Source organism: Brassica rapa, chromosome A07 (genome assembly GCF_000309985.2).
Source record: "Brassica rapa cultivar Chiifu-401-42 chromosome A07, CAAS_Brap_v3.01, whole genome shotgun sequence".
Lineage (NCBI taxonomy): Eukaryota > Viridiplantae > Streptophyta > Magnoliopsida > Brassicales > Brassicaceae > Brassica > Brassica rapa.
The window spans coordinates 8,489,124-8,506,447 of record NC_024801.2 but is presented as its reverse complement, the minus strand read 5'-3'; the positions used below and the strand labels follow the sequence as shown (position 1 = coordinate 8,506,447).

Sequence of the window (17,324 nt, the reverse complement as noted above, 5' to 3'; positions counted from 1 at the left end):
ACTTATTATCTCCTGCTTAATGGTTCGACCGCTGCAAAAGTGGATCTCTAGGTTCGTTCTCTCGGTCGGCTGTGGATTTCACTTTTATCGGACGGGCGATGCAGTAATTTTCGAAAGACTTGTTTCCTTTTCATTACAAATGAACACAGCGGAGTCTTAAGAGATGCTCTCTCTTGATTCGTGATCCATTTCGAGTCTTCTGATTTATAGGCCAGTGATTTTTTTATGCACCAAGAACAAATTCTTTAGAAAACGAAATAATATTTTTGATTCAAGAATCTGTGTGGCAACTTTGGTTGTTGAGAATCGCAATTACACTCAGTTTTGTTTTCAGTTGAGATGGAAAAACGAATCATACTCCATCAGTGCCACCTCGTTCTTTAAGCGTTAGAAACGGAGTAGTGAACCATTGCTTCCAAGCTGCATCCTTCTGTTGGTCGACCCACGAGAGAAAAGCGCTGTCTATAAGGCAAAAGATGTTGACGTAAAGAAGCTGGTACTGCACGGGAACGTATCTGAAGTTAGCGATCTGAAGAAGCGGCCATGCTCCTCCCTCAAGAGCTAGAGCCGGAAGAAAATCCCTCTTGAGTCCTTCTTTCACTTCAGATGTGTTCTTGCCCGTGGCGTAACCCATGTATGTGAAGAATACGAGCAGATCTATGGGGCCGAAGATAAGACCATCCATTGCAACTTTGGCTGCTACAAAACGTGTTGACTTTGGTACATATCGAAGCTTCAGCTTTATGAATTTATCCAACCCTTCGTACCTGTGATTAATACCGCAGATAGAACAGTGGTAGGTGAATCAGTGTTCGCTTTTGCAGTGGAAATACAAAAGTTATAGGTAAATGATCTGAGATAAGAAGGAAACAAACCAGAAGTGGCCAACAGGTCCGACAAAACCAAGCCCAAACATGCTCGTGATAGCTACTCGCTTCCAGTTGACCTTGAATTCAGCATCTTTGTCTGCCTCTTTATCCTTGTCCTGTTATATGGAACATAGATTAGTGGCCTCGATATGTAGCCAAATGGCAGAACAATATATCTTCTTCCGGCACAACCTATATATATATATATATATATATGGCATCTATGTCAACATCTTTGTTATACTGCTTGCTGAACATAGTTAATTGCTTGACCCAAGATTGGCCAAAAAAGAAGTGAAACAAAATTCTTGCTCTACGAGTCTATGCACCACAGACATTAGAGGCAAATGCAAGTAAAAGATGATCGTCAACACTCAAAATTGCATAGAAAAGTATGAAATGACTATAGTGGCTTCTTGAATTCTAAGGGTTATTTGAAAAAGCATCTCACTAGTCCATTGAAGCAACGATAACTTGAAGCAAGTAATAGACCCATTTAAATTGCTAATCCAAAGAGGATGAACATTTGTTACCAATGGACCAAAAATAAAAGTGAGTTGTGAACAAGGAAGTAGTGCACCAACAGCATGGAGAGCTAAAAACACACAAGACATATTGGTTCCATAATCATATTGTGAGTATTTCTTCTATCCACCGTAGGAGACTTACTCTCAACTAGTAAATGCAGAAAGCTCACATCTTGATTGTTGTAAGAAGAGTGTCGGTGTCTGCACTATTATGAGCATGCAAACAAGTGAATGCACAAAGATTGAAACCATCAACTAAGAAAAGAATCTATTGTGCTATTTCTCAATACATTATGACAGTCACCACGTCTAACCCCTAAGGCTAACAGATTACAAAACAAATTCAAATCTTTGAAAGAAAGACATCAATGTCTGCGGAAGAGGTTCATAAATCAATACGCATGTCAAGCATTACTCATTCACTGAAACTCCAGAGATACCTACCTATCTATGTAAATCAAGAAACCTAAACTAATTTCATAATTGTAAAAAGTTCAATCAAGGTAAGAACAGGAGAGAGAGAGAGAGAGGGAGATCGAAAAGAACTGACGGAGAGACGAAGAAGAGGAGGAGGAGGTTTGGCAGTGGAATGAGTGATGTATTGAGCGGTGACGTCGCCGAATCCCCAGAGGAAGCCGGAGCTGATGACCTGCGTTTTCACTGGATGAACCGTCAGGCATCTCTGGTACCATCTCCAAAGCTTTATCATTATTTGACCTTTCCGTTTTCGATTAGAGATTTTTTGACCGGAGAACCGCCGCCGCGGGAGAGAGAAGGCTATTTTTGGTGGTTCACACAGTTTTCAAGCTCTTCTTCCTAAACTTCTTCTTTTCTTTAATGATCCTTTCTTCATTTTTCTCCCAGTCAACATATTCACAAGCTCTTTGCGATGAGAAATATCAGACTTACTACTTGGGCTTCGGCCCATCAACACTAAAAATATATCATTGGACAAATAAATACAAAAATCTATGAAAATATAGACTAAAAATTCAACATATTTGTTCTTACATGACAATATCAACCTAAACTTATCTCATTAAGATAATGTTTATTGAAACCCCAACTTAGTCCTAAATTAATCATATAAATATAATTTTAAAACTGAAAAATATATATTAAAATATAATATAGAGAAAAAGACTAGGATAGCACCAAACCAAGTTTTTATTCCCAAAGTAGCACTCAAAGCTCAAAATCACAAAAATAGGTTTCATCAAAGAGGTAAATATACACTTATACCCCTTGGTTTAATTAATCCAAACCTTAGAGTTTAGAGTTAAGGGGTGGGGTTTTGGAATTAGGGTTTAAAATTTTATAAAAAATAAATAATAAAACAAAAAATAAAAATTTTAAAAACAGTTTCAAAAAGTATTTTTAAATTATAAAAAGAAAATTTGAAAAAAAATTAAAAAAAAATCGAAAAAGTTTCAAAAAAAAAATTATAAAAATTTAGAATCTGAAAACATATAATCTGAAACTATAAAAAAAAAATTCATTTATTTTTATTTTATTTATTTTTATTTATTTTTGTTTGTTTATTTAATTTTAAACCAAGGGTATTAGAGATATTTTATCCTTTAGTGAATGTCATTTTTGTGACTTTCTCCTTCTAGTATCATTTTTGAGACATAAACTTCAAAATGTGCTATTATTGACAATTGCCCTATAATATACAAATAGACCAGTTAAATTTTAGAAAAAACAAAAAATCTCCAATTCAAGTTAACTAATTCTAATTGTTTAGTCACAGCCTCTCTTTCAGTCTGGCGACAAAGAACCTTGAAATCTTTTCTTCTCTGGCCTAAATCGCTTCTACTCCGACTTAGATCGATTATAGTGTGGCTTATACCAATTGGTCTACCTCCAACACCGGTCTAAATCAAAAGTAAAGTCGATTGTTCTCTTTCTATTTTGTTTTCATTCTTTGAAATATCGTTTTGGAAATCTCCTTGTTCTCTACACCTGTTAAAAACTTAGAAATTCACTGGATATATGTTCTTTGCAATTTCGTTTTCATTCTATGTATTCTTCTTCTTTGTATGTTCTTAAATCATGGTTAATCCTTGTGAAAAGAAAATATATTAGGAAATCTTCTTTCCATGTTCTTAACTTGCGGTTAATCTCTGTGAAAATCAAATAGATTAGGGTTTGTTATATGTTTTGTGTTCTTGTTTCCTTGTTACCATACGGGTTTGTCAATCAATTTGAAGAGACTTGACTTGCTTTTGTTTTCTTGTGTCTTGTTTGACGAATTAGGCGTTGTGATGGAATAAACTTGATTTCCAAAACTAATTGTCGAATTGTTGTGATAAAAACAAATTTGTCATTGTTTATTTTGTAAATCGTGTTTGAAATATGGTTCAAAGCTAAGTCTTTTGGTATGTTTGTCATTTCACTCATTTGTTATTGATATCTAGTGTTAAATTGTGTTCATTATATTTCTTATTATTTTTTGTTTCATTTTAATTTTGTGAATAATAATGGTTCATTTCGAGTTTGTGAAGAGGAATGGTTCATCTCGGGTTTGTTCTTTGTAGATATGGAGTTGCCTAAGCATCTATACGGAGAGAGATTAGAGTTCCTTCCAAATGCTGGTGTGGGAAGAGAGTTGTGATATATGTTTCTAAAACAGATGCAAGATTGAGTTACATGTAATCAATTGTTTCGATATGTTTTTTCACATAGTTTTCAAAAATTTCTCATTCTAATAGATTCTTTGACTTGTTTTTTCATTATTATCGATTTTATCCTTTTTAATCCATTTTCTACACTTGTTTCTAGGTTTCGATTTAGAACAAAAAGGAATACCATTTATTTTATTGGGTAGATGAAGCTTTGCTTGATGAGATTCAAAGTGTGGATGCTCAGCAAGAGAAAAATTGCAGAAGAGACTGAAGATTTAACAAGTTTGAAGAAGACTTGGCGGAAGAAGTTAGGAAACATAATAATTCTCTTAATGTCAATTGTATTGGCTCTATCCTATAGATTTTTCGAAGATTATGTAACTGGAAATGAATGAAATCGATTTTCTCGTGAATTTTGTGCTTTCTTACAGTAAACAACATAAAACTTCTCTTCAAGCTCATGTTGTGTACATCAAATCAGTCAAAATGTGTGGTTCTCTGTCAACAAAGAAACCTGTTTTTATTGTATGTCTACAAGGTATCTTCAAAAGGTCCTACTTCTCACATGAACAAAGATATCTATCCAAATCAACTAAGCAGTCAACTTTATCACCTCTAACAAGTAACCGACTCTCGTTTACATGGTAAACTACAAATATTTCGCCCTTCTCGACTTTTCAATCAATCTTTTTTCCACATCTATGGTCAACGGATGTGAATGCTTTGCAATCTATTTTTTATGCTCAAAAAACTATCATGTCAAAATTTCTCTAATATTGTTCAACAAAAGAATAACTGGACACTCTAAGTAAACGCAACAAATAATTGATAGATTCTTATTTTTTTTCTTCTTCTTTTATACCATAGAGTAGAAAGTTTACAATTTTAGAGTTGGGGTATGTATATAACATTCTTTTAACAGACCAATAAATTTCAAATTTCATCAAAAAAAAAAAATTGATAGATTCATAAGGTTTGTTATATTCTGTTAAATTTAATTAGCTTGTTTACTTCTGTTTTGGTGATTTGGTTATTATGTTAGATTAATTTGAAATTTTTAGTTTTTGCTAAAGTAACTTATGTTATAAATGTTTGTTTGCCTTCTTAGGGGTTAATTGGAAAAATCTAGGTTTGTTGTATAGTTAAAACCGTAGATTTCTCGTAAGATTTTGTTTGTAGGTTTGAAAAGATTTAGTGACTTACATATAAATTTTCTAAAGCTAAATATAAATATATCTATCTATACTATTATTTGAGAAGTAAATTTGCTTACTTGTCATCTTCTCCATGATTTAAGTCATTAATTTAATTAATCTTATTATTTAAAATTTTATTTTAATATATATATTTATCATGATACTTAAGCTAATAATAAACAATAACATATTCAACTGATATATACATATATATATATATTAGTATTTTAAATATATATATATATATATATATATATATATATATATATTGATCATGATATTTAGGAAGAACAACAAGCTAATTAAATTTAACATCATATTTGTTATATGATATGTAGCATAATATACATCAATCAATTTGTAAGAGGTTTTAATTAGTGAAAACTCTATCATATGTAAATACTATATATTGTGTGTTCATAGGTTATTTGTCATGTTCTTTATATTTTTTTAGGCAATTTTATTTATTTGTCATGTTTTTAGCAATTTTAAACTGATGGGTCATCAATTTAAACTTATAATATCATTTGAAACTTAATTAAATAAGTAAAAATAAGGATTAGGATAAAATTCTAATTTTTTTTTGCTCGACCAGTTTTAGTGATTTTTCTTATTTGTTATATTCTCTATAATTTTATGTGATTTTGCTTATTTGTCATGTTTTTAATGATTTTAACTGTTGAGGCATCAAATTAAATTTATACTAATATTTGATACTTTATTAAATAAGTAAAAATAAGGATTGGAATAAAATTATAAATATTTTGTTCAACCCAATTTTTATTTTGACATCGGTCAATGCATTCTTTAAAATCATATTTATTATAAAATATGTAACATAATATACATCAATAAATTTGTTAGTGGAAACTTCATCATATGTAAATATTATATACTATATGTACTCATACTTTTATTATTGTTCTTCAGCATCTCAAAGAACATTTATATATCCCATACATAAGCGGCTTTTCTGAAGTCTTTTTCAGCGATTTTGACTGATCCCATGTGAACTATTGTGTCATGCCAGTATTGTTTCGGCATAGAACTTCGCCTCCTCATCCTACGATGAGTGTGTGATCAGATAGGCTTGTAAATAGGCCAACCCGGCCAACACCATGTTGCGGCCCAATCTCAACCACCAGTTCCGGAAGATTGATCCTGCATCTTTTCATTTACTTGTTAGTAAACATGTACTATAACACAAAGGGAGCAAAAGAAAATAAAATAATATTTATTATTATACCTTCCATATCGGTATCATAATGTCAAATTGAGGGCCTTCAAATGCAGATGTGCGAGTAATGGCAGCTTCAAAGGCGATTGTGATGTTTGTCTGCACAAATCCCCCGCAATGGGTGCTATAGCATCTTGTGGTGTTGTATGCGTCTTACTCAACAAAATTTAGTTGTGTTATGTTTTGGAGTGCCATGTTGACATTATTAACATATTTCAAAACATTAAACTGATAGAAAGAAAATTTTATACCGTCCAGAACGTAAACAGTCTCGGCTGGTGGTCATGATACTTTTACAGTCTAACATTTAAATTTCTCGTTTATAAATTATAAAAATGATTTTTATGTGACATTGATAAATTAAACATGTTTTATTCTAAAAATCATACTTTTGAATTAAAATATAGAGATTGTAAAGAGGAGCTTTTGTTATGATCCAAGTTCACAACTTTTTTTTTCTTTTCAATTGACTCGTACCAAAATTAGTTATCAGTGAATTTCCGAAAACCTTATTGCTCTTTCTTCTCCTTGTCATATTAAGAGTTTATTTATCCATACAGATTGTTTTTACTTCAAGCATTACTTAAGGAAAAGATAAAAAAAATTGGAAGAAAATAAGGAAATATGTAGGAAAAGATAAGATATTTCATGATAAAAGAAATATACCAAAAAAATAATAATAAATATATGTGCTACAAAAAAGGAATACATCATTTATATATTAAAAGTGAAACATTACAACTTTTGAAACATGACATGTGTCATCACGAGAATGATTTTCAAAATTTTTAGAAAGATAAAATGGTACATCTAAACATATAGCATACTTTTCTTTAAACTAATCATATAATTAATTATAATGTAAAAATAAATCTTCATTCTTTTTTTTTAAATAGAAGATACGAAATTACCTAATATGATCAAAATATATATATGATAATTAATCATTTTAGGAAATAAAGATTTCATGATAATTTATACATCCTCTATCATTTTGTTTTATTTTATATTATTAAAATAAATTAAACAATTCTATTAACCATGATAAAAGTTTAGATTTTTATGTTTGTGTTATATTTTGATATTTTTTTAATATGACTATAAATTAATAAAACTGTTAAGACTTTCACTTTGAAAGTTTTATGATCAATGGTTTAAGTATTATATATAACAAGATACAAATGTTCATAAAATTATAAGAATAGAAAGTATTATTTAATAAATATTAAATTTAGGGTTTTTGCAGTAGATAGCAAAGATATAGAAGTATATAAGGTAAGTGGATAAGGCACTGTGAATTTATCAGTAATACCGAGAGTGTCATTGGTCGTATAAAAAATTACAATTGGAAAATTAAAGAATCTGAAGAGACGGTTGCAGAGAGAGAGAGAGAGAGAGTGATAATAATGCAAAGAATCGGGAATGTTCAAAAACTTTTTCTCTTGACTGCAAAAACCCAAAGAGGTTTGATATAAATTTGTTTCCTAGTATATCGTCTCGTTCTGAACCGACATCTTATTTCTTAGTTATGTCTGCAAAATCTCTTTTACCAATCCGTAATGGTCGCTTCAAGATTAGTCGATTTTCCAGAAAACATAGTAGATGAAACATAAGTCAATTTACCTCAGATGATGTTCGCGGATGGAGAGGAACCAGTGGGCGTAGGGTTCTGACTTACCAGTCTTCCCGATCAATCAACACCATCCTTAATGCTCTGAACGAAGATGAGATCTGATATCTCAGAGAGTCATCTTCCGGTAAACTCGTAGAGATGGCGGAGAAGCCTGCTTTTCTGGTAGATTTGCTAGATATCTACTATCGCGATAACTTAAGGTGGAAAAAAACATGAAGCTTGGTTTCGGTTCGCCGGAAAACCTATTAGGATTTCTTTGTGTGAGTTTGCCATCGTCACTGGACTTCCATGCGGTGAACTCCCGAAGAAACAGAAGTTGAAGAAGAAGAAGAACATCAATGAGAAACCTTATTGGCCGGAGTTCTTTGGCAGTATGGAAGAGATGCGAGTATCTAGGGCGGTGAAGATGCTTCATTGAAAAACCGTTACAGACCCAGATAACCGGATTAAATTGGCATGTCTTGCTATTGTTTCATCTGTGTTGCTGTCACAAATCTAAAGAAGAAAATGCTGAAGGAGCATGCTGAGCTTCTTGGAGACATCGGGGAATGTTTGTCTTATCCGTGGGGCCGTCTTGCATTTGATATGCTGATGACTAGTATAAAAAACAGGGATGAGATATCATTATCTCAAAACACCATCGCGTTAAAAGAGTTTGCTCTAGCTCTCCAGCTTGTAATTGTAGAAGCTGTCCCTGCTTTGACAGAAGTGGTTCAAGATGCGTGTTCTTCTTCAGAATCAGAAAGTGAAGATGATGAAACAGAGTACCCTGTTAGCAAGGCCAAGAAGAAGACATTGAATCCTGCCCACGCACGGGAAGTAGATAGAAAAGCTAAGGTAAGCTCATTTTCCCAGGAGAAGAAAATTTGATTCCTAAATATTAATCGTGTTTATACCTGTAAATATCGACTGAATTGGATACTCGTATGTTACGTAGGTTGTTGTGAACAGTATTATCCTCCAAGATCCTCAACGCCCAGTCAATGAATCCGTTTTGGTTTGGACAGACGAGTTGTTTGATATAAAAGTTGAGAACCTTATGAAGCTTATTTATCAAAATTTTGTGTTTGCGAAGGATATGTTCAAAGGTGGAGCTACTAAACCAGATGTTGAGAAGATGTGGGAAGAGTCGAAAAATGTTGGTAAGAAGAAGCAAATCCAACAGAAAGAAACACAGAGCGTAGGAGCTGATGAAGACAAACTTGCTTCAGTTGTGCTTGCACTTCTCAAACATGAGATAAAACGGATTGATGGTAATGTCTCTGCTGGTATTGCCTCCATGAAAGAGTTAGTATCATCGTCTCTCCAGTACAAAGATGATGTTATAGCCACTGTGTCATGAATGATAAAGGAAATGAATTCTGAAATTCTTGGATCCCTAGCCACGTGTAATGCTGATGTTGCTTCACATGGTCACCATATCAGCGTCTCAACCGGCAATATGTCGAAGACATGTTTTACTCAACAACCTACGGGATAAGGTGACGCTGGTATTGGTGATATAGCTTCCGAGGTCATCATATCAGTCCCTCTACTGGCAATGTCTCGAAGGCAGGTTCTTCCAAACAAGCTACGGGCTAGGGGAGGATGAGAATGCGAACACAATCGGTAATGTGTTGAAAAATCTCAGCCATTACTCAACCCCTCCCGGATCACCAAACCTAGTCCCTGTAAGAATCATCGTAATATATTTAACAATCGTAATCTAATCCAGTATCCTATATTTGTAACCGGTTAATTCTGTCTCGTTAATGCAATTTCAGGTTTCGGGCGCCCTTTGTCACAAAGAAAATTCTTCCCTACCAAGGGATGGTCGGCTGGGTGAAGACAACCATCAACTCACTCTACTAGCACGTGAAGATATTGAAGTAAGGATTCAATAATGTAGATATGCACACTACTTTCAAATATCCAGTTACTAATATTAAAATCCGGGGGAAAAAATTTAATCGTACAATCATTACAGCATAGTCACAAGTATATGCTTCCCTCTATCTCTTGGCTTCGTTAATATGGTAAGTCTAACATCCAAGTTTTCGTTATTTGACAGGAAACGGACGCAGTTTCCCATCATGATAAATCTACCCTTCCTCCGAGTTCACCTCTTCTTCGTACCAACAACCAAGTTACTTCAGGATCCCACCAGTCTTGTCCCGTAAGTATAGAGTAGTTATTATTTAATATTTATTGACACAGTCGCCATCACATATATACATATTGTAATTAAAGGTTTCAAAGGGCCCGTCAAAACTTCAGGTCACTTAAGAGTCACCTGCTGTTCCTGTCGGAGATAGTAGACGTGAAATGAGTCCTCTTTCCGGACACAGCGAAACGCACGAGCGCCGTAGATCAGATGTATTACTACTGAACCTTTTACTGTAATTAATGCTTTAATGACTTGCATGCCGTGATTTAATTCCTAACACCAGATTGTACAAATTGCAGTTCGAACAACCCTCCTTCTCTTTGGGTCTGACTCAGGATAAAGACGCTCCGGCCCCTCGTGAAGACGATCAGATGGGAGAGAATGAAAGTGAACTTTCTGTGGAAACGCAGCATGATACAATTATCTCTCGCAAAAGGCAAATGTATGCGGATAGTCCCACCATATTTACTAACCGGTTACCAGTGCGGGAGTTCAATACTAAATCGTGCCCGAGAGCGAAAACTTTGTGGGGTTAGCTATTATGAGATGTCGGTGATTCGAGAGAAGTATGTTCGACTGAATCATGCCCGAGAGGGACAACTTTGTGGGGCTAGCTATTAATCGTGTTTATACCTGTAAATATCGACCGAATTGGATATTCGTATGTTACGTAGGTTGTTGTGAACAGTATTATCCCCCAAGATCCTCAACGCCCAGTCAATGAATCCGTTTTGGTTTGGACAGACGAGTTGTTTGATATAAAAGTTGAGAACCTTATGAAGCTTATTTATCAAAATTTTGTGTTTGCGAAGGATATGTTCAAAGGTGGAGCTACTAAATCAAATGTTGAGAAGATGTGGGAAGAGTCGAAAAATGTTGGTAAGAAGAAGCAAATCCGACTGAAAGAAACACAGAGCATAGGAGCTGATGAAGACAAACTTGCTTCAGTTGTGCTTGCACTTCTCAAACCTGAGATAAAACGGATTGATGGTAATGTCTCTGCTGGTACTGCCTCCATGAAAAAGTTAGTATCGTCGTCTCTCCAGTACAAAGATGATGTTATAGCCACTGTGTCATGAATGATAAAGGAAATGAATTCTGAAATTCTTGGATCCCTAGCCACGGGTAATGCTGATGTTGCTTCACATGGTCACCATATCAGCGTCTCAACCGGCAATATGTCGAAGACATGTTTTACTCAACAACCTACGGGATAAGGTGACACTGGTATTGGTGATATAGCTTCCGAGGTCATCATATCAGTCCCTCTACTGGCAATGTCTCGAAGGCAGGTTCTTCCAAACAAGCTACGGGCTAGGGGAGGATGAGAATGCGAACACAATCGGTAATGTGTTGAAAAATCTCAGCCATTACGCAACCCCTCCCGGATCATCAAACCTAGTCCCTGTAAGAATCATCGTAATATATTTAACAATCGTAATCTAATCCAGTATCCTATATTTGTAACCGGTTAATTCTGTCTCGTTAATGCAATTTCAGGTTTCGGGCGCCCTTTGTCACAAAGAAAATTCTTCCCTACAAAGGGATGGTCGGCTGGGTGAAGACAACCATCAACTCACTCTACTAGCACGTGAAGATATTGAAGTAAGGATTCAATAATGTAGATATGCACACTACTTTCAAATATCCAGTTACTAATATTAAAATCCGGGGGAAAAAATTTAATCGTACAATCATTACAGCATAGTCACAAGTATATGCTTCCCTCTATCTCTTGGTTTCGTTAATATGGTAAATCTAACATCCAAGTTTTCGTTATTTGACAGGAAACGGACGCAGTTTCCCATCATGATAAATCTACCCTTCCTCCGGGTTCACCTCTTCTTCATACCAACAACCAAGTCACTTCAGGATCCCACCAGTCTTGTCCCGTAAGTATAGAGTAGTTATTATTTAATATTTATTGACACAGTCGCCATCACATATATACATATTGTAATTAAAGGTTTCAAAGGGCCCGTCAAAACTTCAGGTCACTTAAGAGTCACCTGCTGTTCCTGTCGGAGATAGTAGACGTGAAATGAGTCCTCTTTCCGGACACAGCGAAACGCACGAGCGCCGTAGATCAGATGTATTACTACTGAACCTTTTACTGTAATTAATGCTTTAATGACTTGCATGCCGTGATTTAATTCCTAACACCAGATCGTACAAATTGCAGTTCGAACAACCCTCCTTCTCTTTGGGTCTGACTCAGGATAAAGACGCTCCTGCCCCTCGTGAAGACGATCAGATGGGAGAGAATGAAAGTGAACTTTCTGTGGAAACGCAGCATGATACAATTATCTCTCGCAAAAGGCAAATGTATGCGGATAGTCCCACCTAATTTACTAACCGGTTACCAGTGCGGGAGTTCAATACTAAATCGTGCCCGAGAGCGAAAACTTTGTGGGGTTAGCTATTATGAGATGTCGGTGATTCGGGAGAAGTATGTTCGACTGAATCGTGCCCGAGAGGGACAACTTTGTGGGGCTAGCTATTAATCGTGTTTATACCTGTAAATATCGACTGAATTGGATATTCGTATGTTACGTAGGTTGTTGTGAACTGTATTATCCCCCAAGATCCTCAACGCCCAGTCAATGAATCCGTTTTGGTTTGGACAGACGAGTTGTTTGATATAAAAGTTGAGAACCTTATGAAGCTTATTTATCAAAATTTTGTGTTTGCGAAGGATATGTTCAAAGGTGGAGCTACTAAATCAAATGTTGAGAAGATGTGGGAAGAGTCAAAAAATGTTGGTAAGAAGAAGCAAATCCGACTGAAAGAAACACAGAGCGTAGGAGCTGATGAAGACAAACTTGCTTCAGTTGTGCTTGCACTTCTCAAACCTGAGATAAAACGGATTGATGGTAATGTCTCTGTTGGTACTGCCTCCATGAAAGAGTTAGTATCGTCGTCTCTCCAGTACAAAGATGATGTTATAGCCACTGTGTCATGAATGATAAAGGAAATGAATTCTGAAATTCTTGGATCCCTAGCCACGGGTAATGCTGATGTTGCTTCACATGGTCACCATATCAGCGTCTCAACCGGCAATATGTCGAAGACATGTTTTACTCAACAACCTACGGGATAAGGTGACGCTGGTATTGGTGATATAGCTTCCGAGGTCATCATATCAGTCCCTCTACTGGCAATGTCTCGAAGGCAGGTTCTTCCAAACAAGCTACGGGCTAGGGGAGGATGAGAATGCGAACACAATCGGTAATGTGTTGAAAAATCTCAGCCATTACTCAACCCCTCCCGGATCACCAAACCTAGTCCCTGTAAGAATCATTGTAATATATTTAACAATCGTAATCTAATCCAGTATCCTATATTTGTAACCGGTTAATTCTGTCTCGTTAATGCAATTTCAGGTTTCGGGCGCTCTTTGTCACAAAGAAAATTCTTCCCTACCAACGGGTGGTCGGCTGGGTGAAGACAACCATCAACTCACTCCACTAGCACGTGAATATATTGAAGTAAGGATTCAATAATGTAGATATGCACACTACTTTTAAATATCCAGTTACTAATATTAAAATCTGGGGGAAAAAAATTAATCGTACAATCCTTACAGCATAGTCACAAGTATATGCTTCCCTCTATCTCTTGGCTTCATTAATATGGTAAATCTAACATCCAAGTTTCGTTATTTGACAGGAAACGGACGCAGTTTCCCATCATGATAAATCTACCCTTCCTCCGGGTTCACCTCTTCTTCGTACCAACAACCAAGTCACTTCAGGATCCCACCAGTCTTGTCCCGTAAGTATAGAGTAGTTATTATTTAATATTTATTGACACAGTCGCCATCACATATATACATATTGTAATTAAAGGTTTCAAAGGGCCCGTCAAAACTTCAGGTCACTTAAGAGTCACCCGCTGTTCCTGTCGGAGACAGTAGACGTGAAATGAGTCCTCTTTCCGGACACAGCGAAACGCACGAGCGCCGTAGATCAGATGTATTACTACTGAACCTTTTACTGTAATTAATGCTTTAATGACTTACATGCCATGATTTAATTCCTAACACCAGATCGTACAAATTGCAGTTCGAACAGCCCTCCTTCTCTTTGGGTCTGACTCAGGATAAAGACGCTCCGGCCCCTCGTGAAGACGATCAGATGGGAGAGAATGAAAGTGAACTTTCTGTGGTAACGCAGCATGATACAATTATCTCTCGCAAAAGGCAAACGTATGCGGATAGTCCCACCATATTTACTAACCGGTTACCAGTGCGGGAGTTCAATACTAAATCGTGCCCGAGAGGGACAACTTTGTGGGGCTAGCTATTATGAGATGTCGGTGATTCGGGAGAAGTATGTTCGACTGTCCACAGTACTTAAGAAACCTTGGTAACATCATCTTTCCCAACTCCATAAGATATTAAAACCAGTTGAATAACATGGTGAGGCCTTATATTTTTGTACGTGATTGCAGTGTTATAAACGTGGCGGGATTTTCGGTAACACAGAAAGACCTTGTTGATATAGTAGTGAGAAATCGTTTGTTACCTGGAAAGGCAAGTTATTACTTTAAATAGAATCAGATCTTTTTGATCTTGATGACACAAAATATTTTAATTTCATTTCAGGTCGTAGATATTCTTATGAGGATTGTCCGTTCCACCTTCGATAATCAAGTTATGGGTAAAGTGGACGCCAGTGCAGCATTTCTGGAGAGTCGTTTTGCATCATTGTTGTGTAGGAACCATCCTAAATTCAAGATCCAAAAGAATAAGTCGGCTTTCCTATTCAGTAAGAAAATCGTTGACGCTGTCATGAATAGCTGTCAGTCTTTCACTCCTGCAACGCGTTTCTACTTCCCATTCTGCATCGGAAAACAGCACTGGATAGGCTTATGTTTGGATTTCAGTGCATCAAAACTTTATGTTTTCGATTGCAACGCTGGCTTAAACGCCGATTCTACTCTTCGTAAAGACCTCCTACCTATCTCATAAATTTTTCCAAACCTCCTGAAACAATGTGGCGTCTCGTTTGCGGGTGTTGATACGCCTTTGGTCGTAGAAAGGATCCAAGGCGTGGCCCAGAACCAAAACCCTGGTGATGCTGCTATAACTACATCTCTTCTGATTCAAACACATTCTCTGTTTGGGACTGACCCCTGCCTTGGAATTACTCCGTCAGTTATCGCAGATGAAGCACATAGAGCTGTTGTTATGGTCTACGAGTTCCATGCCAAGCTGTAGGATAACTGTTATTTTCTTCTTTGTAAACCTTATGTTCTTTGTCATACCCGGATTTACTTAACTATTGTCATTCTCTTTTCAGTTATGAACTCTTATATGTTATTGATTCGTAATGCTAATTTATATCTGATATGATTACACCTTCATGTTAATTTCTTCTTTGTAAACCATATGTTCTTTGTCATACCCGGATTTAATTAACTACTGTCATTCTCTTTTCAGTTGTGAACTCTTATATGTTATTGATTCGTAATGCTAATTTATTTCTGCTATGATTACAAGTTTCATTTTTATGGTTATGCGTTATAACCTTAACACATGTAACCATTGTTTCATTATTAAATTTGTATTAAGTTTGTAAGCTAAACTTTATGTTATGTTATTATTTCCGTACATAAGATCCTGATGGTTAACATTAAAACCGGTTATCACTTCCATTATCACGTTATTAGAACCATTAAAATTGGTAACATGCTTCCACCATCGAGTTTGTTCACCATATATTTAAGCATATCTGGTGCCCAAAATATTTTACATTGATTTCTTCATAAAGGTGGAGAAGAAACATGAGGCTTAGATAAAGATTACGTCTATTAAGGTCAATATACAAAATGTGGGTTAATTTGAACCACTCAATGTCCCAGTTAAAGAAAACGAGATATCAGCTGAGGAACAGAACGAACAGTCCCAGATCCGAGATACTGATCAGATAGGTGAAAGCCAAAGCTTAGTTACCTAGATAACTCACGATTAATGTTCATCAAGTGAAATAACTCTAGGATTTAATGGACGAATACGGTTTAAGCAAAAGATTCATACAACATCGGTAGTATTTTAATGAATATCTGAAGCTGAACAGGAAACCATGGTCCTATGGCGTCGAGCACTCCCCACCTTACGTTCAGAACATAGAACTACATTTTGTAAAATATCTTGCTATGAATCACATTTCGGACAAACAATTTGTAAAATATCTTACAACTCTTCTCTTTTCAATTATTAAAGCTATATCCGGTTTCAAGCTCTTATCTCTTCAATTACCATCAATGTATCCGGTTTCGATTCGTAGTTTACGTTTCCCCTTCAGTAGAAATAAAACTCAATTTTTTGGCATCACCACCGGTAGCAGGTAACATATACGTAATACAGAAGTGTCATCTCGAAGACAAAATTGGCAAGTCATCATATAAATTACTTGGTTCGCCAATTATTTAAAAAAAATGCCCACATCTGCGATTACCACCCACAATTTGTATATTGAGTTAAATAGTTCTCAAATTTAATATATATATATATATATATTTATTTATATATTTTAATATTGTTAAATTAAGCTATATATTATATAAAATGCATAAATATTTAAATTTCAAAATTTGAATTGAAAAAATATTAAGAATTTAATATTTTAGTTTCAAAATTTTTATTGAATTTGTAAAAATGATTATAAATTACTAAAAATATTAAAAGTTCCACATTGAAGTACATGTGTTAAAATATTTAATATAATGTAATAAATTTAATGTTATTCTTCTATTATTAACCAATCAAAGTTTTCTGTAGATTTTTATCAGCAAATTTGATTTATCAAAAGTATTATAAATTTTAAATATATACAAAATTTACTTACTATAAGTAATATTTAAATGATATTATCATGCGCGGAAAACCGTCTAGTGATCTAAATATTTTGCTTTCTACCGCCAAAAATAAACAAATAGAAAAGAAAAATCTATATTGTTAAAAAATCTTTACAAAACAGAATTAAGAAATATTGTTTTAAAATTTTGTAAAAAGAGCACTACTAAAGGCCTGACTGTTTCAAACGCAGCGGTTACGGTTGCGGTTGCGGGAGTTTGCGGATGTAG

General features: G+C 35.2%; 1 protein-coding gene across 2 annotated transcripts; it reads right to left on the bottom strand.

The window, feature by feature from the left end:
* Positions 1–241: 241 nt before the first annotated feature.
* LOC103828619 (PXMP2/4 family protein 2) lies at positions 242–2,449 on the bottom strand. 2 transcript variants are annotated; one of them, XM_009104245.3, is made up of 3 exons: positions 1,947–2,449; positions 876–985; positions 242–767 (listed from the first exon to the last, which is right to left on the bottom strand). In XM_009104245.3, the coding sequence occupies exons 1-3, from the start codon at positions 2,103–2,105 to the stop codon at positions 353–355; spliced, it is 684 nt and encodes a 227-aa protein (XP_009102493.1). In that variant the 5' UTR covers positions 2,106–2,449; the 3' UTR covers positions 242–352. The 2 variants fall into 2 exon arrangements, with proteins under 2 accessions (XP_009102493.1, XP_009102494.1); XM_009104246.3 differs by lacking the exon at positions 1,947–2,449 and adding an exon at positions 1,403–1,940.
* Positions 2,450–17,324: the final 14,875 nt, after the last annotated feature.

Coding starts and splice junctions, on each gene's coding strand:
- LOC103828619 (XM_009104245.3), bottom strand. CDS start 2,105: ATGATAAAGCTTTGGAGATGGTACCAGAGATGCCTGACGGTTCATCCA. Junction 986..1,946: donor CTCCTCTTCTTCGTCTCTCC/GTCAGTTCTTTT, acceptor TCCATATAACAG/GACAAGGATAAAGAGGCAGA. Junction 768..875: donor GGACCTGTTGGCCACTTCTG/GTTTGTTTCCTT, acceptor TATTAATCACAG/GTACGAAGGGTTGGATAAAT.